At 39.3% G+C, this 25,934-nt stretch overlaps 1 protein-coding gene across 1 annotated transcript in view; it reads right to left on the bottom strand.

Moving 5' to 3' along the window:
* Window positions 1-25,934, bottom strand: part of FRMPD1 (FERM and PDZ domain containing 1) — an 84,578-nt gene that overhangs the window by 33,247 nt on the left and 25,397 nt on the right. Inside the window, exon 3 of the mRNA XM_019949125.3 lies at window positions 13,083-13,187. Within this exon, the coding sequence (XP_019804684.1) occupies window positions 13,083-13,183 (101 nt within the window). The 5' untranslated portion in view covers window positions 13,184-13,187. The remainder of the gene's footprint in view (window positions 1-13,082; window positions 13,188-25,934) is intronic.

The raw sequence follows: 25,934 nt of genomic DNA, 5'->3' as shown, positions 1-25,934 counted from the left end.
GGAAGATTACATATTGAAAAATGAAAGTAAGTACTGAACGAAAATATAAATTTGATGGAATACTGGTTAAAAATCCTTCCAAATTAAAAAAAAAACTTGATAAATTGATGACAGTAATAGTAGCAGTAACAACAACAACGATAATCATTTGTAACATTTATTGAACACTAACTATGTACCAAGGAGTGATCTAACTTGTTTTCATGGCTCATTTGACCCTTACAACACACTTGTGACGTAGGTATGATTATTATCCCTATTTTATAGATAAGAAGACTGAATCTTGCTTTGAGAAACTTTAACCTGCTTAAAGTCACATAGCTGGGGAGGGAGTTTCAAACTGGGGCTACTTTCTTCAAAGGCACTGCAGCACAGCTGTATAATGCAAACCACATTTGTAAATGTAACTTTTCTAATAGCCACCTGAAAATGGGGGAAGAAATGAAAAAGAAACAAGTGATTTTTAATATATTTTTATTTAACCCAATATATCCAAAATACTATCATTTCAACATGTAATCAATAAAAAAATTATTGATGAGCTATTCTGCACCCTTTTTTTCATATTATTTCTTCAAAATTCAGCATGTATTTTATACTTACAAAGCATGTCAACTTGGATGCTATATTTTCAGCAGAAATTCTCAGATTTCATAAAATTTACAGTTAAAAAGTAAATTTTCAGGCCCAAGTTCTTCCGAACATACTTAAAAGTTTTCCAATAACTGAATGATCAGTCTTTACATTTAAATTAATTAAAATCAAATAAAATTAAGTATTTAATCTCTCACTCATACTAGCCACGTTTTAAGGGCTTAATAGCCATCTCTGGATAATGGCAACCATATTGGACAGCACAGATCTAGAGCCTATGACAATGTATGAAAAATATACGAGACTCTCATATACAAAGAGAAAATTTCTAACTTCAAAATTGTATTAACAGATGTTAGAGCAAATACCTTAAAAGGTACTTTATGTCAATTTGTCAAATCTTATATAGTTATATAAAATATTTATTGTGAGATGTGGGTACCTTTTAATGTAGAGTGGGTCTCCAAAATATGAGAAAACTTGAAGCCTAGAAGCCTTAAAAGAGTTGTGCTTCGGGGCTTCCCTGGTGGCGCAGTGGTTGAGAGTTCGCCTGCCGATGCAGGGGAGGCGGGTTCGTGCCCCGGTCCGCGAAGATCCCACATGCCACGGAGAGGCTGGGACTGTGAGACATGGCCGCTGAGCCTGCGCGTCCGGAGCCTGTGCTCCGCAACGCGAGAGGCCACAACAGTGAGAGGCCCGCGTACCGCAAAAAAAAAAAAAAAAAAAAGAGTTGTGCTTCAACCTAGATTATTTGACCTGGGAGCCTGGGCTCTTGAACACTAAATACTGCTGCAAGAATGAGGGTAAACAAGATGTGCAAGCACACACTCACGTGTGGGTACACTTGGGTGTGCATACACCCACCTTCCTCTCTTCTATAGATCACAATCTTAATCTGCTCCTATCAGACAGAGGCGATGATCAAAACTGCATGGCGTGGTCTTCACCAATGAAACGGAATAGAAACTTTAGAAAATCTTTTAAAATATTAGGTGGCTAGCCAGAAATAACTCAACATGGTGACATAATCACCACACTGCAGTACTAAACACCATACGAAGTATTACATTTCAAAAAGGTCAAAAGAGAGAATTATAAAGACTAGAAATAAATATGGACAGTTTATGCCAGCTTCTGGAGAGGAGACACATTTTTAAGGATTAGAAAATTAGAGACAGGCATAAGATATAAGATGGATGGTTTGAATGTGAACTTCAATAGCTAATACATAAATACAAATAAATAAAAGATTAGATAACAGAATAGGACACAAGGAGAAATATTAAATGATAAAAGTTTATAACTTCATCTTGTACACAAAAACTAACTCAAAATGAATCACAGACCTAAATACAAGAGCTAAAACTATACAACTCTTAGGAGAAAATATAGGAATAAATCTTTGTGACCTTGGTGTCATATTAGACATGCACAAGTAACAAATGAAAACATAGATAAACTGAACTTCTTCAAAATTAAAAACTCTTCTGCTTCAAAGGACACCACTCTGGACTTCCCTGGTGGTGCAGTGGTTTAGAATCCACCTGCCAATGCAGGGGGCTCAGGTTCGAGCCTTGGTCTGGGAAGATCCCACATGCCGTGGAGCAACTAAGCCCATGCGCCACAACTACTGACCCTGTGCTCTAGAGCCCATGAGCCACAACTACTGAGCCCGCATACCACAACTACTGACCCTGTGCTCTAGAGCCCATGAGCCACAACTACTGAGCCCGCATACCACAACTACTGAAGCCCGCACGCCTAGAGCCCATGCTCCACAAAAGAAGCCACCGCAATGAAGAGTAGCCCTCCCTCGCCACAACTAGAGAAAGCCCACATGCAGCAACAAAGACCCAACGCAACCAAAAATAAATAAATAAATAATTTTATTTTTTAAAAAAAGGACACCACTGAGAAAGTGAAAAGACAACCCACAAAATGGGAGAAAATATTTGCAAATCATATATCTAATAAGGACCTTGCATCTAGAATACATAAAGAATTCTTATAATACACTTAAACAAAAAAGACAAATAACCCAAATAAAAATTGGGCAAATAATTTGAATAGACATTTCTCCAAAGAAAACATACAAACAGCCAATGAGCACAAGAAGAGATCATTAGCCATTATGGTAACATAAATCAAAACCACAGTGACATAACACTTTATATCCACTAGGATGGCTATAATCAAAAAGATAGGTCAAGTGTTGGCTAAGGTGGAGAAAATGAAACCCTCATACAGTCTTGTAGTTCCTCAAAAGACTAAACATTGAGTACCATATGACCCAGCAATTCCACTCCTAGGTATATACCCAAGAAAACTGAAAGCATTATGTCCACACAAAACTTGCACGCAAATGGTCACAGCAACATTATTCATAATAGCTCCAAAGTGGAAACAACCCAAGTGTACATCAACTAATGAAATGACAAAGACAATATTCCGTACTAGACTATTATTCAGCAATAAAAAGGAATGAGATACTGATATATACTATAACATGGATAAACCTTGAACACATTATGCTAAGTGAAGGAAGTCAGCCACAAAAGACTACAAATTGTATGATTCCATTCATGTGATATGTCCAGAATAGGTAAATCTATAGAGACAGAAAGTAGATTAGTGATTGCCTAGGGCTGGGGAAGGAGGGTTTTGAAAGGAAATGGAGAGTGACTACTAATACGTATGGAGTTTCTTTTTGGGGTGATGAAAATCTTCAAAATTCATTGTGGTGATGGCTGTACATCCTTGTGAATACACTAAAAACCAGTGACTTGTACATTTTAAGTGGGTGAACTGCATGGCATGTAAATTATATCTAAATAGAACTGTTGAAAATAAGTAAGTCAATTAAAAAAATAAAATCCTAGAGGGAAAAAGCTTACAATAAAAATATATGCAGAATGGGCATAAATACATGCAGTAAATACCCAGATTTCACGTGCTCAAAGCAAGTGAATTGACAACTTGCACATGAAGAAATAAAAGCTGGTAAATAACAGAAAATGTACAACCTTAGTCATTGAAGAAGCACAACTGAAAGGACTACAGAGAACTATTACATGTCTACTAAAGCACCAAATATGAATAAAAATAATAAAGCCCAACATGTGTGGACCCTGGTATTTAAGGTTGACTGTATAAATTGGCTATTCAATCTCTCTGGAAAATAATCAGGGAAATTATAATATGAATTTAAAATTTGATCATTTTCTTTGATCTTCTGTTACCATTTTGACTGACATTCCTCAAAGTAATAACTGCCCTCCCCCCAAATAAAATATTATTTGCACTAGACTATGAATTCCTAGAAGATAAGGGTGACTTTTATTCATCTCTGTGTTCCCTGTGCCATAAAGTCCTAGAACAGAGTATGAACTCAAAAGACCCTAGCTCTTGAATATTCAAAAATATTTACCATAGCTTTATTTAGAATAGTGGAAAAACTTCAAACCACCCAACAGAGAACAGATAAATCAAGCACAGCAAGGAATTGCCCCAAGACTCTACATCAATGAAGTACCACAAGCCTGTGAATCTTAGACATACGTGGAAACACAGCTTAGAAAACACCCTTCCAGAGCATCTTCTAAACTGTGGTTCAAACCCCCCTCCTAAGGGAGAGATCAAATTATTCTGTCCCCACAGCTCCCCATCACCCACAGGATAAAAGTTAAACTCCTCAACCTTACTCTCATGTTCCTTTGTCTTTAAGTCTCAGGCCCTGGCCAACATTCCCTACCCACTCTCCTTCCCAGGCCATCACTCCAGCCTAATCTTACCTGCTGCACCAGTTTTGCATCTGGGCCTCAGTTCATGCAGCTACCTCACAGGAAAATGTGAGGCCAATTAAAGCCCAGCTCAAACGCTGCCTCTTCCAAAATGCCTTCTCTGATTTCCCAGCTAGACACAAGTTCTCTCAGCTCTGAGCTCTTCTGGCCTAGAGCACCTCAACTTCAGTGATAACTGATCCCATATATCATCACCCCGAATAGACTGTAAATTCTCAGGATGCAGGAACCACTTTTTACCCACCTCTGTATTTCTCACCGTACCGAGTGAAGAACTTTGCCCACAGAAAGCATCTGTGCTTATTAGGTGAATACATGAGCAAAATACTATATAGAGAGAGCATGATGCAAAATAGTACCTCTAATATGATTAGCAAAGGTGGAAATGTATATTTAACCACTAATAAATAGCAGACAATTTGAATGTGACAGAGTTCAGTGTTTGTCCTTTGTTTGTTTAATTTGAAATATAGCTCAGCCCTATGACAATCGTCCTAATCAAGACCCATCTTTTCCATGTCCCAGAGCTCAGTAAATGGTATCAGGACGAGGCTCAGTTGCTCAAGCCAGACTCCTGGGAGTCATCTTTGACTTTACCCTCCTCTCACCCCTAATATCCTATCCGTCAGTACTACAAAAGATCTCCAAGATGTCCACTTATCTCTATATCTCCATGACCACCATTCTATTTCAGGACCCTGTTACCTGTCCTGAAGAAGATTGCTGTAACAGTCTCCTAGCTGGTCTCCCCACTTTTCATTCTTATCTCACCTGAATGATTCTCCATCCAGCAACCAGACTGATATTATAAATGCAAACCGGCTCGTATATCTGCCCTGACTAAATGGTCTAATCCAAAATCCTTAATATGGCTTAATACAGCGCCTGCCCACCACTGAAGCCTCTACAATGAAGCCATTTGTTCTCTCGATATTTTTGTTCCAGCCAGACTAGTATCCTTGGAGTTCCTCAAATACACAAGGTCTTCCCTCTGCCTAGAATACCCCCAACCCCTAACATAACACTCTTTAGAGATTTCCCAAAACACCCAACCATACACTATCTGCCCAGCTCCTACTCGATCTTCTGGTTTTGGCAGAAATATTCCTCTCCCTCTGCTGAACCTCTACACCGAACCTGTACATCCCTTTTTGAAACACACATCACCTTTGAAATGACCAGTGTGAAGTCTCTTGTCCTTTCTAGACAACAGCTCATATGGCAAAACCGTGTCTCTCTTGCCCCATGTGCTGAACTCAATGCTAGGCATAGAACACGGCTTAATAAATGTATGGAGACCAAAAGAAAACCACCGACCTTACCATATTTAGAACAGAATCCATTTTGATGCTTTTCAAGTGGGTAGGCTTCATTTATCTGACTTTTCCATTTGGAATGGTGTGCTCCTCAACAATGGTAGACAAATGAAGCCCCGCTGTGCTGGCTGATCCCTGGATGGCATCAGGAACTTTGGCCCAAAGTCTGTTTTTTGACATTTTCCCCAAAGGCCACATTTCAGCTTTTGTTTGGAAAGGGATTGCTTAAGAACAGGACCAAACCGTGGCCTCTCCTCACAAAGAATGTTCAATATTTGACAGAGAACTGAAGGAAATGATCTCTGTAGCAAAATTTCCTCCTCTGAAGAACCTTATAAATATCAAACTAAGCACCGACAATCCAAAAACCTATGTCTGATGCCTCTGTAATGGTTTCAAATCATAAATCTGAGGTCATTGCTGCGATTTCACTTTGGAACAGCATAAGACCTGGCGACACTAATAGAATTCCTGTCAGATAACTGGATCAAGCCTAAGGTAGAACTAGAAAAAACATGTAAAATTTATCATGAAAATAGCCTCGTGTAGACTAATTCTGTATTTTATGGGTCATAAGTTCATACTGAGCTGATCAATAATGCTGAGAAGAAAAAATAACAGAGATAGATTAGGTTTCAAATATTCTCTGGCTTTTTATCTGCTCTCTAATAGGTTGGAAAATATATTCTGCCCCTATCTTGTAACAACAAAGAATTCACCTTTGAGTTCCAGCAGGATGTGAAGAAACTACTTTGAATCTATGGTTAAACACTGTATTATGTTCAGCTTGAGTGATTTTCAAAGCTAACATCTGGTATAAGCTGGCTTTTTAATCCAAAGTTTATTCAAAGAAAGAAGAAATAGAAGTAGCAGCTTGTACCAGAAAGAAATTTATCATGTAGTCATAATCATTGGACTATGCTTGTGGCTGTGAAAGTTTCTAGGGGACCACTGAATGTACATATTGTGAGTATAGTGCAAAGGCCTACAGTTGAGAGGAGGAGAAATTATTCCACTGTTACTTTAAAAAGGAGGTTCAGGAGACAATGGCAACCCTGCAGATGCAGCACAGGAGCCTTCTAACCTGTTCTGTTCGAGCCTTTCTGCTTTTGCCCATGGGTCAAAGAGCAATAAAAAATTGGTACCTGAAATGGTCTTTCTACATCATTAGGAGTATTATAAAGGTCAAAGATACCATCCCTATAATTAGTAAACAGACTATGGTTATAATGAACAAGTAAATTTGTAAAGAGTGCAAAACCAATAGCCAGGGCTCTGATACCATGATGCCATGATGCATGTGTGTGTGCGTGTGTGCATATGTATGAATATGTATGCCTGTGTGTACATGTGGATGTGTGCACATGTGCGCAAACATGTGCATGTGTGTTCACTAGTATTAAGATTCAAGATGAATTGAAGGAAAGAAATCTTTTTAAACCCTGAGGGTAAAACCAAGCACCAAGAAGAAGGCATCAAATCCATCAAGCTCTTTATTATTTTTAAGTCTTGCTCTATAAAACTATTTCTGATTAAGCATAAGAGAATTCAGTAAATCTTATGCAAAATTATGTTAATAATACAATAAAATTATTCTAAAGTTCACATGGAAGAATAGGTAGGTAAGAGTAAAAAAAATGGAAAATGAAGAATAATAAAAGTCTTGTTTAATAGATAATAAATGTAAATATTTTTCATACAGGTGTGTGAAAACAGGCCGTTAGATCAATGGAACAGAATAGCTAGTCCAGGAAGAGATACAATTTCCCACTCACAGACACAAGAATTTCATATATAATAAAAGTGAAGAAAGGAAAGATCACTCACAGTTAATGGTGATGCAAACATTACTTATTTTGGAAAAAACCAAGTTAAATCTACATCTCACAACCTATACAAAAATAAACTCCAAATTTAAAAATTAAATATAAAATACCTTAAACTATCAAATTGAAAATTACTTAAATTACTTATTGGGTGAGGATTTTCTAAGCTTAGAAGCAATCAAAGAAATCACCAAGAGAATATCATTTAACTATATAAAAATTGAAAATTGTAGGAGACAAAAAAATGGCATAATTAAGTGGAAAAGTATTCTATAACATGTCATTCTCAGTTTATCACCTCCGTAGTTATACAAAGCTGTTAAGAAGATGACAATTTAGTTCAAAGCAAAATGGTTAAAAATTAGTTTATAGTGTAATGTCACTATGTTGCAGCTTTTATTAAGTAGTCTGTATTACACTATTTTTACAGAAATTCGAAACATGTCACAGAGACCACTTGGGGGGGTTAGTTATTTCTAAAAAAGCACTGATATTGTAAATGTTATTTTTATATTGGAATGTGAAATTAAGTGGTAAGAGAGTAGTCATCTTAATACTATCTGAGTAATTCTGTATTTCTACAATTATAGGTATCACTAGGCTTGCAATCTGCACAAGCATACACACACATTCAAACTGAGTGCCACTATCCGAATTTGACTAGTGATTGTAACAATAACCACCCACTGAAAATTAATCTAAAATTGAAGAAATCAAAGCAACTTTAAAAGTTGACACTCTTCCCCAGAAAAATGTCCATTTTAAGACACATTATATAGCTCTAACATTACCAAGGTTCATAAAAGTTAACAGTTTGTTTAATAATGTTTGGAAATGGTAATTGTTATTTTTGACTAATTTCCTCCTAGACAATTCAATTAGTGTCAGAGATAAAGTTTAACTTTTATGGAAAAAATGGCAATTACAAGTAAGCAAGTACAACTGGCTGAAATGAGTGGAAGCTTTTAAAAGTCTGAAAAAAAAACAGGATTGCTAAAAGATGCATGTAAAACTATATGACTACAGATTAACTTCTATGTTTCCTTTTTTGAAAAATTTATTTTCTTTATTACTTTTCTTTATTTTTGTCTGTGTTGGGTCTTCGTTGCTGCGCATGGGCTTCCTCTAGTTGCTGTGAGCCAGGGCTACTCTTTGTTGCAGTACACGGGCTTTTTATTGCAGTGGCTTCTCTTTTTTTTTTTTTTTTTTTTTGAAGTACGCGGGCCTCTCACTGTGTTGTGGCCTCTCCCGTTGCAGAGCACAGGCTCTGGACGCGCAGGCTCAGCGGCCATGGCTCATGGGCCCAGCCGCTCTGCTGCATGTGGGATCTTCCCGGACAGGGGCACGAACCAGCGTCCCCTGCATCGGCAGGCGGACTCTCAACCACTGTGCCACCAGGGAAGCCCCTGCAGTGGCTTCTCTTGTTGTGGAACACAGGCTCTAAGCGAGCGGGCTTCAGTAGCTGTGGTACATGGGCTCAGTAGTTGTGGCTCGTGGGCTCAGTAGTTGTGGCTCACAGGCTGTAGAGCGCAGGCTCAGTAGCTGTGGCACAGAGGCTTAGTTGCTCCACGGCATATGGGATCTTCCCAGACCAGGGCTCAAACCCGTGTCCCCTGCACTGGCAGGTGGATTCTTAACCACTGTGCCACCAGGGAAGTCCCTATGTTGCCTTTTATCTGGACTATAAAAAACACTTCAGTGTACTTCTTTCATTTCTTGACCTGGCTATCAGGAAACTCAGAGCCAATGTTAGTACTCAAATGCTAAATCCTATATCTAATTGGTTTGCAATCTATTTACAAAATTTCCAGTCTTTATTTAAAAGTTTTTATGTGTTTTAAAACTGTAAGCCATCAAAAATTCCTCTTGGAAGGGGCTTCCCTGGTGGCGCAGTGATTGAGAGTCCGCCTGCTGATGCAGGCGACACGGGTTCGTGCCCCGGTCTGGGAAGATCCCACATGCCGCGGAGCGGCTGGGCCCGTGGGCCTGTGGGCCATGGCCGCTGAGCCTGCGCGTCCGGAGCCTGTGCTCCGCAACGCGAGAGGCCACAATAGCGGCAGGCCACAACAGTGAGAGGCCCGCGTACTGCAAAAAAAAAAAAAAAGAAAAATTCCTCTTGGAAGAAGAAAGGATGTAAAATTTAAATATATTTTAAATAAATAATATAGTCCCTTACTATGAAAGCCCTTAATCAATAAAAATTCATTGAACATCTACTACATAACTATGTATGCACTCTTCTAGGGCTGAAGATACTTTGTAAAACAAGACAGTCATGGTCTTTGGTCTCATATGTGGCAGGAGGGTTGGAGTAGAAGAGTCATATAATAAACAGGTGGGGGAGGGTAGACAAAGAACAAGTAAATAAATGGATATGTTATTATAAAGTGTGGTGAGAGGGGTAAGCACTCTGCCAAGGAAGCAGGAGGAACAAGATGAAGTTGGAGAGTTAGATCAGGAACAGATCATAAAGGGACTTGCAGGCCGTGGCGCAATGGCAGGTGGGCCACTGAATGGTTTGGGGTCGGATAGAGCCTGGGGCGAGCATGTGGGACACGAGCAGTTTGTATTCCGAAGAGTCCACTATGGCTTCAGGGTGGAGCAGAGAAAGAGTGAGTGACCACGGCAGTGCCCCCCAGGGACAGAGAGGTGGACAGATCGGAGATATGTTTGAAGGTGAACTGACAAGAGTTGCTGATGGGGTGGAAACAGAGTGTGAGGAAGAGAGGAAAATTCAGTTTGACTCAAGGGTCTCCTGATTAAGCAACCGGGTGGCAGGCGGTACCATTTACTCTACTCCAGGGAAACTGCAATTATTTATGCTTTTCAATTCTTGATCATTTTTGAGTAACCTGAGGACACCAAGAACCCAGTCTGAATCAAGGTTGCAGGATTAGAGATGAGAAACAATTTAAAGAAGGCTACATGTGATTTATCCTAGAAACACAGAAATGATGTCTTCCATGGACACTGCCAGGAAGCTTTCCCTCTTTTTCTGCTCTTTCTCAAGCACTTGGAAAGCAAACTTCCTACTAGACTCATGGAAAGATGCTCAACATCATTAGCCATTAGGAAAATACAGATCAAAACCACAATGAGATACAGTACCACTTCACACCCACTAGTATGTCTATAATAAAAAAAACGGATAATAACAAGTGCTGACAAAGATGTGCAGACATTGGAACCCTTACACCCTGCTGATGGAAATGTAAAATGGTACAGCCACTTTGGAAAACAGTCTGATAGTTTCTCAAAAGGTTAAACATCAAGTTGCTAAATGACCCAGCTATTCCACTCCTAAGTACAAACCCAAGAGAAATGAAAACATATGTTCAAAGAAAACCTTTTACACAAATGTTCATAGCAGCATTATTCATAATAGTCCCAAGTGGAAACAACCCAAGTGTACATTAACTGATGGACATAGAAAATATTCCATAATGGAATATTATTTGGCAATAATGCTACATGCCAAACATGCTATAACATGAGTGAACCCTGAACATTATGCTAAGTGAAGAAGCCAGTCACAAAGACCACATATTGTATGATTCTATTTATGTGAAATGTCCAGAATAGGCAAATCTATAGAGACAGAAAGTAGATGAGTGGTTGCCTAGGGCTGGGGGAGGGGCAAACGGGGAATGACTGTTAACAGTTATGGGGTTTCTTTTTGGGGTATTGAAAGTGTTCTAAAATTAGATTGTGGTGATTGTTGCATAATTTTGTATATACACTAAATAAATCTGTACATTTTAAGTGGGTGAATTTTATGGTATGTGAAACATATCTCAAAATAGATGTGAAAAAAAAAAAGCTTCCTAGAGGCCAATGTTGCCTTTTATTTACATTCTGTGAGAGAAGGTAGATATTAGAGAGTTCCAAGGTCAAATATTCAGGCAACATAAAGTTACACAGGTCTTTTTCTGCAGGACTTCTCAGAGCCTTTAATGTGCTAAAATGCACTATGAATCACCAAGAGTGGGTGGATAGGAGTGGGATATAGGCTGCATCACTTCCTAAATATATCTCTGGCCATGGAACATTTTTTTAGTAGAGAGCATCACATAGGACTAGGTTTTGCAGAATCCACTTTAGAAAACAATGTACCTAGGAGTTTTCCCATTCATTCACCAAGCACTACCTGACTACTTGCAATCTCCTGGAACTCAATCATCTCTGGGCTATGAGATGTGGCCGGTACTTTCCCTGCCCTCCATAGAGCTTGTGGTCTAGAAGAAAGAAAAGGGATGTGCTCAAATTTAAGTTGAACACACCGGAAGAAGCACAATGCTGATGCTACAAACCAAATACTATGGGGCCCCTTGGGAGAGATTAATTCTGACTGTGGGCTGGGGAACACTTCATGGGAGACCCAGCATTTCAGCTAGACCTTGAACTATGAGTGGGTTCTGGACACATGGAGATGGGAGGAAGAGATGTGGCACAGAAACCCAGGTCTAAGGGGTGGAAGGGGAAGTCGGGTGCTTGTAGTAGGGGAATAGCAAGTAGATCATTTCAGCTGGAGTATGATGTTGATGAAGCAGAACAGTAAGACAAATAGCTGTAATGGATTGTGGGTCAACCATGGAGCGCCTTGAATGTCTAACCAAAAAATGTTTAAATTCATACTGTAGGAGATGAGGACCCATCAAAGGTTTCAGAGCAGGGGGTAGGGATGGTCATAAACTAGTCACTCTCTGAGCCTCAGGGTTTCACCTGTAAAATAGGGCTAATTCTCCCAGCCTTATCCCATCGTAGTGTGTGAGGACCTGAGCACTTGGCCGAGGGCAGTGCAGCCCCGAGCAAGGTTTATTGCTCAGCAGCACAACAGCTGTTTCCAGTTCCTCTGGAAGAATATGTGTCTCAGAAACACCTGACATGTGATATTTCATCTCCGTGTCAGCTCCAGATGGGAAATCTGAGACTGAAAATGAGCGCTTTGAAACAGAACATATTTTAAGTTCTCTTGTAGCAGTCAAATCAAATCTGTATTTGATTTCATTTCATTTTGTTTAGAATGAAATAGGGACTGGAAGGAAGGAACAGCTGCTGTAAACAAAGACAGGGAAAGAGTATAAACAGCAGATTGCCTGACATCAAGTACTAAGACAAGGGGCGTGTGTGAGACAGCCAGAGACAGGGACAGTGATCATGTGTGAGTGTGGATTCAAAACAGTGTGTGTTCCAGAGTGTATAGGCACATGTGTGAGAGTATGTGGGTATGAGTGTGTCAGTGTGTTTAAGTCCATCTGTGTGTGAATGTGCGTGTCTCTGTAAATGCATGTATGAGTTTGGTGTGAGTATCTCTGTGTGTCTGCGGGTGCCCCTTGAAGGATGCAGGGGGAGGATTTGGAAAGGGACAGAGAGAAAGGCACTCCAGCAAAATTGCTGACCCATTTACACTTCTTCCATCACAGGGTGTTAAGAACAAAGCAAGCCGGAGACAGTGATCCCCAGACGCTGCCAAGACTGCAAAACTTCCTCCCACGGGGACACCGAACCCTTACAGACAGAAATCTCTGCCAACCCAGGAGCCTTACCGGGCCGAGCTGTCCCGGGAGCGCCGGAGCCATCTTGCCACCATTTGTTCTATTCTGTGTGCTTTCCGGGTCTGGAATAAACTGGTCTCCAGCATTTCCATTTACCTAAAAGGAAGAAGAGTTTTCTTAAGAAGCTAACCAAAATATTTGGAAGAGGATTCTGACAAATCACTATGATGCTTCCTCTATTTGCCAATTTTAAGACATGCTGATCAAATAACTAGGGCTCTCTATCTGAAATTAACATACACAGGTGCTCAGTGTCTACAGAGTGAACAACTTCAGCAGCCCTCTGCCCTAAGGAGTCCGTAGTCTTGTGGTACACAGATAGGTTTTACATCTTAAACGGTTCAACGTAAGGATTAGGGAATAAAATAGATAAGCCTTCTCAAACTCTGACTATGACCCACTGTCAGAGACACACCTTCTGTGTGACACCGCCCCCCGCCACCTCAACTATGTGTGCATCCCTGGACGGCACAGCTCCATTTTGCCTGCATCAGGAACTGCATGGACATGGAAGCATTCTAATCCCATTGTGCCCACTCTTCGGAGTGCTGCTTCTTTTGCTCAATATTTTATATATAATTTTTGAATAGGAAATTCTAATTTTTGAATAGGTAATTTTGAATTTGTATAATTCAAACCCCAGATTGTAAAAAAAAAAAAAAAAGGATACACAGTTACTGTATCGTGCACTTAAAAATTTGTTAAGAGGGTAGATTTCACGTTAAGTGCATTCTTACCATAATAATAAAAATAAGATTTTTGTACAGTGAACGGTCTCCTCTCTATCCTTCCCTTCCCCCAGCCACTCAGTTTCCACACCCATACATAATCACTGCTCTCCTACTTGAGATATCTGTCTTTCCAGAGTTTCTGTATGCCTATACAAGCAAACACAAATATAGATTTTATGTGTCCTCTTCTTAACACAAAGGATGGTACACCATACACATTGTTCTGCACCAGGCTTTCTTCCTCGATATCTTTCCACATTAATACAAAGAATGCCTCTTCATTCTTTTTGACAGCTACTGAGTATTACATTGTATGAATATACTGTAATTTAAAAAGTAGTCTTCCCTTGATAGACATTTGGGTTATTGCCAATCTTTTGCTATTGTAAATAATACCACAGTGAGTTATGCTGTACAAATATCATTTCTGCATATATGCAATTATATATTTGGATAAGTTTCCAGATACTGAATTGTGAGGTCAAAATTTATAAGCATTTGTGCTTTGATAGATATTATCAGGTTACCAAGAAAAATAGTATATATGCTTGAGATTAAATTTTCCTAAAACAATTTATATTTTTCTATTTACTTTTTAAAATACTGGTCTCAACTCACCCAATTAATTTCACAACCCAATAAATATTCACATGAAATAAGATATGACATAGTGAAATAACCATGGATACAGAGAAAATAAAAAAGAATTATAAGAGATTATGTTGCTTAACACTACACAAACACATTTGGAAACCTTAATAATACGGATGGTTTTCAAGGAAAATATAAATGATATAAGATGACCCTAGAAGAGATAGAAAATCTAAAAAGACAATTACCATAAAAGAGAAAATTGTTAAAGCGTACACTCCAAAAAATTCCAGGCAGACAGGTTCAAAGGTGAATTCTTACAAATCTATAAGACGTAGCTCACCCTGACAATTTTTTTGTTTTATTTTAAATAGAAACTTTTAATTTTGGAATAATTTTAGATGTGTAAAAACGTTGCAAAGATAATACAGTGAGTTCCAATATACCCTTCATTCAGCTTTCCCTAATTTAGCATCTTACATAATCATTGTAACTTTGTCAAAACTAAGAAATTAACATGGGTACACTAATATTAGCTAAGCTATAAATTTTATTCAGATTTCATCAGTTTTTCCATTTATGCTCCTTTTCTGTTCCAGGATCCAATCCTGGATATCATGCTGCTTCTAGCCAGCTTAGTTTATCTTCCCCAATGCTATGTTAGCTCTTCTAGAGCATAAAGAAGGAAATCTTCCAAATTCTTTTTAGTCAGTCAGTCTAACATTGATACCAATTCTGATCAAAACACTACAATAAGGCAAAAATACAATCTCCCTTATAAATATCAAAGTAAATATCCCAAATAAAATATTAGCAACTAGAATCTATCAGTAATCAGCAGAATAATAGTGGGATCTATACTAGGAGTGCACTAACCATTTTCATATAAAAATGAAAGCAGGACACCCAAACTCATCACTTTAGAAACCCAGAGACGTACACTTTTCATCAAATGCAGCCAAATACAAATTAATGGGTGTAAAACATAGGCTGCAACCAAAAATAAATTCCATTTAGATCAAGGGATGTATCAGTCTAGCTTTTTTCTACAATGGAGACAGCAGACCTGAATACTGTCTTCAGTTCTGTACAGCTCACTTTTTTTTTTTTTTTGCAGTACGCAGGCCTCTCACTGTTGTGGCCTCTCGCGTTGCGGAGCACAGGCTCAGCGGTCATGGCTCACGGGCCCAGCTGCTCTGCGGCATGTGGGATCTTCCCGGACCAGGGCACGAACCTGTGTCCCCTGCATCGGCAGGCGGACTCTCAACCACTGCACCACCAGGGAAGCCCACATTTATATCATTTTAAATTGCTACATAGTATTATTTTCTTTGTCCATATCATAATTTATTCAATAGTCTATCATTGGATGTTTGTGCTGTTTCTAATTTTTCACTGTTATGAAAGCTTTACAATGAATATGCTTATTCATAGTAAATGGCTACTTCCCAGGTATTTTCTTGGGATAATTCCTAGAAATGTAACTACTGGATTTAAGCATATGTTCATTTTTAAGAATTTGGAATGTGTACTGTCAAGTTGCTTCCAGGAAGGTACCAATTTGCACTCCTGCCAGGACAGACCTTTGCAAATATTGAATACTATCATTTTAAAAATATTTGCTAACAGGATGGAAAATAGTGCCTACGTATGATTTAAATGTTTATATTTTGAAAAATACAGAAGACAAAAGTAAATACAATCTTCATTCTCATATATATTGGATATTATTTTTAAAATATTTGTTAATGGGATGGAAAGTATCATCTAATTATTAGTTTAAATATATATTTCTTGAGAAATATAGAAAACAAAAGTAAATGTCACATGTAATTCCATCACATTAAAAATTATATAAATTGAGTATCTTTCTTCAAACATCCAATCCAGTTCCCAGAGATTATCACTGTTAACAATTTGGTGGGTATTCACTCTCACTTTGCCCTAAATCTATAGAGACCTATATTACGTATGCTAAAATATATAGGCCACAAAAATACAATCATGGTATACTCAGTGGTCTGCATCTTGCATTTTTTAACTGGTGAATATATCACGGACATATTTCCAGATCAGAGCTCATTATATCAATAGTTTTGATTTGAAGTTATTTGATTACTCGTATATCTGGACATTTTTTATGCACTATGGCCATTTATGGTTCTTTTTTGTTACTTTTTTATTTCTGTTTTTTCCTTATCTTTCTACTAGAATGTCTGCCTTTTTGTTATTGCAAAAGCTCTTTTATAATAAGGATTACTTAATGTCCTTTTGCCAAGGACACAAAACCACATCATATTTCTGTGAGACTTACTAGGGAGGGTCAAGAATGTAGATTCTAGTGTCCTGACAACACAGAGACTAATCACAAAGGATACAAAAATAAATGTCCAGTAAAGCCTACAGCATATTGTTTTCAAGTATCAATTGCCTCAGTCAGGCCCTTAACAGGAGTGAGTCAGCTAGCAATTATAGGATGTGGAGGTTAACTTTGTTTGCCTTATGTCTGAGCATCACACTTTCAGCACCTTCCTGGAGGGGTCTGGGATGCTAAGGAGACTTAAAACCAAGTCACATAAAGACTCACTGAAAAATCAGAGAATGTTTATTCAGCAAAGATTTGGAGGTGGCCTATATGATCATGGTTCACAAGTGGCCAAAAGGCCACCAGGTAGAAGAGACATACGCCATATGTTTCTGGGGTGCAGAGCCAAGATTAATGGGGGAATGCCACAGAGAGGGAGATTCCAGCTCAGGCTGAGGCTAGACCTCTCTAGTGTTCCTAGTGATCCAAGAACAGGATGAGTTTTCTCAAGAATTAGCAAGATCCTGGTCACTGAAGGCGGTCAGGCAGAGGCTGGATAACTAACTCTGCATGGATGTAGAAGGGACCTTACAGTGGAGTTCAGGGACCAGATGACTTCTGCAGTTTTTCCATCCATGTGACTTGAGGTGTCTACTAGATCTAAAAAGCAGACAAGATGATATTTGTTGTGCTCTGTCTCAAAACTCAAAGACCCACATCCCCTGGCGTAGCTGGAACTCCTGAAGTCACCACATCTCTGGAAGATACAAAATCTCTGACCACTATGTTGTTTCAATCTCCAAATGACCGCAGTGTTGCCAAGGATCTCAGACTCATCCATAATGATTTTCCATTCCTTTCAAAGGTCATCAAACTGCAGTGGTTACTTACAGGGGATTATTACAAACACAAATACAGCTTAGCTAATTGATTTCTGTAAACATATATGGCTCTAGTTAAAAGAATTAATTTGCATTATATATCTGGACTGTGGGTAGGGACATGCCTTCATCTAGGAATCCCCAAAGACCAAACAAATGACATCAGTCAAGCCATTATAAGTGCTCCCTGACTCAGCAAACCCTGAGCAGGACAGTTTAAAGTCAAGAAAATGACCTGCTAATGGTTTTAATATTTGCCTCTGGATTGCTGAGCCAATGGAAGAAAATAAGAGCCCAAATAATTCCCAAACATTTGAATCTTCTCTACAATCCCATTGCCAAGAAGTCATCTGGCCTCTAATTGTTCTGTCATTCATTGTTAGACCAGCTGCTTTACACAAAGCTAAATTCCACACCTCCATCTCCGCAGCTTCAGTCCTCCACAGTAATGTTGCCCTCCGAGCACTCCTTCTCGCCCCACCCCCAGCGCACCCTCCAGAATAAATCATCTCCCTCTTCTATACATCAGTCTTTCTGGACCTGAACATAGCAATCTTGCGTCCTCTGCCCTGGACTAAACATCCTCAGTTCCTTCACCAGGTCTTCATGAGACAGGATCACTTTAGATCACCCTCCTGTGGGCACACACGAATTTGGCAAAATCCCTTAAAGAGTGTGAATGCTCAAACGGAACACACTTCTGGTTGTCTGGAACAAAATACTAAGAAGAAACAAACTCAAAATATTTTGCAAAAGGAGAAGAAGACCAAATACATTCGGGTGATAGCTATCTTACAAAGTAAATAGACAATTAAGGATATGAACCCTTCAAAAGGGATACAAGAGGTGATAACAAAGCACTTCAGGAAACCATTAACTGCTAACGAGAAATGAAAAACATCAAAGGAGGCAGCAATAGATAGAAGAGAAAGTGAAGAGTTAAAAATCATTTACACTAAATTGAAATTAAAAAACAGATAGCAATTTAAGTGAAACTGTCAGAGCTACAATCAGATTGAGGATATTCAACGTACAAATAATAGGAGCTAGCAGAGAAAAGAGAAAAGGAATGCACAAAATTGTAATCAAAGAAAGCGTTAAAGGTAAATTTCTTGAGCTGGAAAATATGTTTCAAATATAAAGAGCACAAAAAGCAGCTCTCAGATATATGCCTCAAGGAAGGTTCCTTACACATCAGCTCAAGTTCTTAAATGTCAAAGACTAAAGAATCAGCCTTAAAATCAATTTTACAAGGGGGAAAAGGGCTTCCCTGGTGGTGCAGGGGATTCGCCTGCCAATGCAGGGGACACGGGTTCAAGCCCTGGTCCGGGAAGATCCGCAGAGCAACTAAGCCCGTGCGCCACAACTACTGAGCCTGCGCTCTAGAGCCCACAAGCCACAACTACTGAGCCCACGTGCCACAACTACTGAAGCCCGTGCACCTCTTAGAGCCCATGCCCCGCAACAAGACAAGCCACCGCAATGAGAAGTCTGCGTGCAGCAGGAAGAGTAGCCCCTGCTCACCGCAACTAGAGAAAGCCCGCATGCAGCAACGAAAACCCAATGCAGCCAAAAATAAATAAAATAAATTTTTTTAAAAAAGTAAAAGAGACGGGCTTCCCTGGTGGCACAGTGGTTGAGAGTCCGCCTGCCAATGCAGGGGACACGGGTTCGTGCCCCAGTCCGGGAAGATCCCACATGCCGCGGAGCGGCTGGGCCCGTGAGCCACGGCCGCTGAGCCTGCGCGTCCGGAGCCTGTGCTCCGCAACGGGAGAGGACACAACAGTGAGAGGCCCGCATACCGCAAAAAAAAAAAAAAAAAAAAAAAAAAAGTAAAAAAGGAAAAGAATATGATAATTTGAAAAAGATTAGGTTCATATGCTTTGTAGCATATTATTTAGGTACAGATGCAGGCTCCGTTCATTATTTCTCTCTCTGGGGAATGTAAAACTTTACAAGAGTCTGTTCTTGAAAGATATCCCTGGGAGTCATTCTGTGATTTTTTTTAACCTACTAGTGAAGGTCTTTTGTCAGTTTAGTGGTTTTTTTCTTTCACTATTTTTCCTCTTATTATACTGTCAGAAACTTGAGCATAGAGAACATGTCTTATCCCTTTTAATTCTCTCTCAGGACCTGTAACATAGGCTCAATAAATGTTTGTTGAATGACTGAAGGAACAAAATTAAAATAAAAGCAGAAATAAACTGGAAAATTAGAATAAAGTTTCACTTAATAAAGACAAAATTAATGTGGGCTCTTAAAGATTGAGAAAAACGTAAACCACTCTGATACAAGTTATTATTAACAAACTGAGAAATGAGCAAAGACAAACATTAGGGAAAAAACACGAGAGAGTGTCATACATGTTGTACACATTTTAGATAAGCTAAGTAATATGGGTGGTTTTGGAAGATATATTTGGAATGCATCTTTCTAGAGTCTTCCTGTTAAGTCCTTCAATTTTCCTGAGGGGCAGACTCCTGGGTAACAAGGTCAGCTTCATAGAATGGTGTCTCCCAAGACTTCCATATCAACTCTTTGGTATGTAAGTGCATTCATACCTGTGAAGGGATTTTCCTAGACCAGTTCCTGGGACATAGTGGAAGAAATACTTTCCATGTAGGGTGTTAAAAGGAGAAGATTCTAAGACGCATACTGAAAGGTGAAAATAGGATTCTCACCAATGAAACACCCTGGTTGTAGCCTCTGGGAATCCAAGATGTTGATCTTTCCTGGATGTGCTGAAGATTCCATTTGTTTAAAAATAAATCTAATTCACTAAACATACATTAATTGAAAAAAACACTCACAGAGAGATCAGCTTGGTGCTTTGTGACCACCTAGAGGGGTGGGATGGGGAGGGTGGGAGGGAGACACAAGAGGGAGGAGATATGGGGATATATGTATATGTATAGTGGATTCACTTTGTTATAAAGCAGAAACTAACACACCATTGTAAAACAATTATACTCCAATAAAGATGTCAAAAAAAAAAAAGGAAAAAACACTCAGTGCAGGTGACCAAGAATGAGCAATGAGTAAGATGCAGCCCCTACCTCAGGAAAGGGTCAACCCCCTTTCTGTTCTCTGCGTGCTGGTAAGAGATGCTTGGCAAGGTGGTCAGTGTTTTGGGCTCATTTATTCTATGGTTTCCACAAATTACTTCTATCTGCAGCTATCCTAAGGCCGATCAGCTCCAGGAAACTGAGGTAGTTCAACACCTTTCCCCCGCAAAGCAAAGAACCAGAACTAAAATTAAAACTTTGAGTAAATCTATAACTGCAGAAGAAATTCTGACAGTGAATTTTTCAAAAATCTATTAAAAAATCCACACAGAACTTGAAGGTTGCTGTGTTTATCAGAGAATTATTTCAAACTCTCTCTCAAAATTAATACACAAGGCTTCCCTGCTGGCACAGTGGTTAAGAATCCGCCTGCCAATGCAAGGGACACGGGTTCGAGCCCTGGCCCGAGAAGATCCCACATGCCGCAGAGCAACTAAGCCTGTGCGCCACAACTACTGAGCCTGCATGCCTAGATCTTGTGCTCCGCAACAAGAGAAGCCACGACAATGAGAAGCCTGCGCACCGCAACAAACAGTAGCCCCCACTCACTGCAACTTAGAGAAAGCCCGCACACAGCAACAAAGACCCAACACAGCCAAAAATAAATAAATAAATTTATTAAAAAAAAATTAATAGACAATATTCTTCAACAAAGAAAAATGATAGCATGCTACCAAGTTCTTCTAATAATGCAAAGGTAGCCCTGAATTTAAAATCTTACAAAGCTTACACTAAAAAGTAACATAGAGGCCAATCTAACTCATGAAATACAAAATTCCTAAACAAGATCCTGGCCAGAAGATGTTAATAATTCTTGAAGCTAGGAGATGGGTATTTAAAGTTCATTTTACTATTCTCTCAACTTTTGTGTACTATAAAAATTCTTCTTAATAAACTTGTTTTTTAATTTAAAAAATTACCTCCAGCAAAATCCAGCAACAACACATTGCAAGGATAATACACCATAATCAAGTTGGATTTATCCTAAGAATGAAAGGTTCAATTTAAGGAAAACTATTAATATTTTTTAGCTTATAAATAGAAAAAATAACAAAATAGGTGAGCATATCATAAGATGCTGCAAAATCATTCGTTCTATGTAATTTAGGTTCCTTGTTTTGATTAAAAAAAAACAGAAATACCAGGCAGTTCAATATTATTTTAGAATGAAATATAAAAGCATTCCACTTAAAAGGGAAAATAAAATTACAGTGTTCATCACAACACTATAGTAGCCAGCAAGTGTGATACAACATGAAAGAGAAATGAGAGATAAATACAGCAAAGGAACTTAAACCACCAGTGCCTACAGGTGGCATGATTGCATATGGGCCTCAATTTCAACATATCGGAGATAGTAAATAACCTGGGCAAAATTGTAAAGTTGTGAAGACTTAGGAGACTCTATAGACAATCACAAGTATTGAAAAGGACTATATGTGTAAAAGGAGTCTGGACTTTTTCTGAATGAAACCTAAAGTAAAAATTTATCTAAGTTCAAGATGACAAATTCGATTCAATGTAAACATCTTATCTCTTTAATTTTTCTTAAGGGAAATTTTAAAGCATACACACATCAGACAGAATGGAATCATGAATCTCCATGCGCCCATGGAGTTAGCTTTAACATTTAACCATTTTGTCCATCTTGTAAAAGACTTTTCATAATCAGAGCTATCAAAATGGCACTGGGCTACCCAGGTGAAGAGAGAGCTTTTCATCACTGAGGTGTGCAAGAAATACAAAAGATATTAGCAGGTCAGGGATCCTATAAGGGACAGTCAAAATTGGCTGGGGACTAGATCAATATGTGCCTTCCAAGCCTGAGAGTCTATGATTTAGGAGGTGAAATGGATCCAAACTGTGTGCTGGCCTGGACCAGATCATAAACAACTTGAAAGCAGGGTTTCTTCTCTTAGTCATTTTTGTATCTCCAGTTCCCAACATAAATAGATATTCAATAAACTTAGTGTTTGTTAAATGAATAAATGACAAATGAATGAACGGAACACAAAATGCAATGGTGGAACTTCTACACACCAGTAATAAACAAACAAACTCTCTCTCTCCCTCTATATATCTTCTTATAACATTTAATCTCCAATATACCCAAGGTCTGAGGATATAAACCAACTGATGACACAAGGAAAAAACCACAAACGAGAAAACAAAATGCATGGCAAACATCCAGCCTTTTGAATAATGAGAGAAAATAAATTACCAAATTAGCATTTTCTCTTAAACTAACATAAATAATTGTTAAACTGTCTTGACCTTCCTCCCTTGGCTCCTGTGACATCTGTCTCCTCACTCTCCTCCAGCCTCTCAGACTACACCTACCCAGCTACTCCTCTTCCCTCCATCATCTAATTCTAGGTTCCTGTTCTCAGCTCCCTTCTTATCTAATTAAATGTGACACCTATTCTTTCTAAACCAGAAGTTCCCAAACTTCATGGCACATTAGAATCACCTGGGGAGCTTTTAACAATCCCAGATCAACACCCTAGACCAATCAAATCAGAATGTCTGAAGGTGCAAGCCAGACGCTGGTAGTTTTTAAAGACCCCCCCCACCACAACCCCGCCCGGTGATTCCAACGTATAACAAAGTTTGAGGTTCACTGCTCTAAACACTCCCCACGGGCGATGTCATTTACTCCCCCAGTTTCAGCTGCTTTGAGAATCACCTGCCTCTTTAGGATCTCTACCAAGACGTCCCACAAGCACTTGAGCCAGTCATATCTAAAATAGAATTCACCATCTTTCTTTGCTCCACTCCTCAAATCCTCTCCTCCAAGGTGGAACATTTTGTTGAAGGAGACCACCATTTAATTTTTCTAACTGCCCAAGTCAAAAATCATTCTTGACTCTTTCCCTGTTTCATGCCCCACAGTGAGCCAGTCACCACGTTCTATTGCCTTTGCTACCAATTACCTTAATCTCTCACCAACTCTCTTTTCTTAGTGCTACAGCCATTGTCCAAACTTTGATCCTGTCTGAAATACTACGATAGTCTCCTAGCCAGTCTCTATGCTTCTAGACTTACCCTCCATCAATCTATCCTCCATACGGCTGCCAAAATGATATAATGTAATTCTAATCATGTCACTTTTATTTTTAAAATCCTTTAGTGGTTTCCCTTCATCTTTAGGATAACATCTGAGCTCAAGAATTACAATAATATTAAAGACCCAATTACATTAACATGCTATCATTTACTATGTGCCAGACACTGGGCTAAGTAATTTATATGTGTTTTCTTATTTAATGCTTATTACAATCCTCACTTACAAAAAGGAAACTGAGGCATGAAGAAGTTAAGTAATTTGGCCAAAAGTACATAGCAAGAAAGTGGCAGAACTGGAATTCCCAATCAGATTAGCTTGCTTGTCTCTGGAGCTAGACTCAACCACTCCCTCCCACTGCCTCCCTTCCAGCCTTGGAGCAGCAGTCAAAGCCTTTTGTGATCTGGCCCCTGCCTACCTGTCTGTCTCATCTCCCTCACACTGCACACACCATCAGCTCTGAATTATCCACTGTTCCCCAAACAGGCCCTGATTTCTCACACGGTCATGCCTCTGTAGATGCTGTTTCCTCTGCCTAGTCCGTACGCCCTGCCTGTCACCCACCAAATTCCTACTTGCACTTCAGTGAGTGGGCACAGTAGTACACTGGTCGAGCACCAACACTTCCCTCTCTGGCTTGTTTTCTCATCTGTAAGAACAATTACCATGATCCCTGCCCAGCTGTGTTCCAGGGTTGGTGAAAGGTTTACATTCCATTATATCGTGACAATCCTTTGAAAACTATAAAGTTCTATGCACTTGTGCCCATGAGAAACCTCTTTTTCTGAGGTAGTGTAAAGCTCAGTTGTATGACCAAATCTGAGACAAAAGTTTGAAGTATAAGAAGTTCATCTCTGCCATAAAAAGGAATGAAGTCCTGATACGTGCCACAGCATGGATAAACCTTGAAAACATTACACAAAGGAGAAGCAGCCAGACACAAAAGGCCACACATTGTATGATTCCATTTATACGAAATGTGCGGAATGGACAAATCCATAGGGACAGAACATTGATTAGTGGTTGCCAGGGCCTGTGGGAAAGGGGAAATGAGGATTGACTGCTAATGGGTAAGGGGTGTATTTTGGGGGTGATAAATGTTCTGGAATTAGACAGTGGTGATGGTTGTATAACCTTGTGAATATATTAAAAACCACTGAACTGTACACTTCAAAAGAGTGAATTTTATGGTATGTGAATTATGACTCAATTTTTAAAAAAAGTTTCTCTCTGGCACCTAGCTTAACCCTTCTGCCCCCTTTCCCTTGGTGGTAAGTAATATCCAACTCCAATAAGGAACCCGTTTTTCCTCATATCCTTCCCCCCATTCTTTCTTAGTAAAACCCAGAACACTGGTTCCCTAAAAGCATTAGAAGCATCTGGAGGGCCGGTTAAAACACAAATTGCTGGGGCCCCAGAGTTTCTAATTCAGTAGGTCTAGAGTAGGGCCCAAGAATTTGCATTTCTAACACCTCTCTAGATAAAAGCTAGGGAACTTTTTTTTCAATATTTATTTATTTATATTTATGTATTTTATTTTTTTGGCTGCGTCTGGTCTTAGTTGCGGCACACAGGATCTTCGTTGCGGCACTCAGGTTTCTCTCTAGTTGTGGCGCGCAGGCTCCAGGGCATGTGGGCTCTGTAGTTTGTGGCATGCAGGCTCTTTCGTTGAGGTGCGTGAGCTCAGTAGCCCCGCGGCATGTGGGATTAGTTCCCTGACCAGGAATCGAACCCGTGTCCCTTGCATTGAAGGCAGATTCTTTACCACTGGACCACCCGGGGAAGTTCCAAAGCTAAGGAATCTGAAAATACCACTGAGCTGAAAGTCAGGAGACCTGGATTCTCTTCCTGACTTTGACTCTAATTAAGCCTGGAATTGTACAAGTCTCCAAACCTCTGGTTATCTCTTTTATCTTAAACATTGAATTTCTCTAAGAATCTGCCAATTCTAAAACTGTATCAACTCATCAGTTCCCTTCTTATGTCCTCCAGTGCTTCCCATCTCTAATATCCAACCTCTGCCCAGATGTCCAACTCAATTTCTCACCTGACAAGTTTGGAAAAGGAAGGGAACTAACATATGTATAACTGATAGCATGTTATTTACTTCTCATGACTGTCCCGCATGGTGGGAATCCATAACTGCATTTTGAGGACCAGGAAGCTGAGTATTCTAGAGGTTAAAGAACGTCCCTCAGAGCTTCCC

Source organism: Tursiops truncatus, chromosome 6 (assembly GCF_011762595.2).
Source record: "Tursiops truncatus isolate mTurTru1 chromosome 6, mTurTru1.mat.Y, whole genome shotgun sequence".
Lineage (NCBI taxonomy): Eukaryota > Metazoa > Chordata > Mammalia > Artiodactyla > Delphinidae > Tursiops > Tursiops truncatus.
The sequence above is the reverse complement of the archived record's forward strand: the minus strand, read 5'-3'. Positions and strand labels throughout refer to the sequence as shown.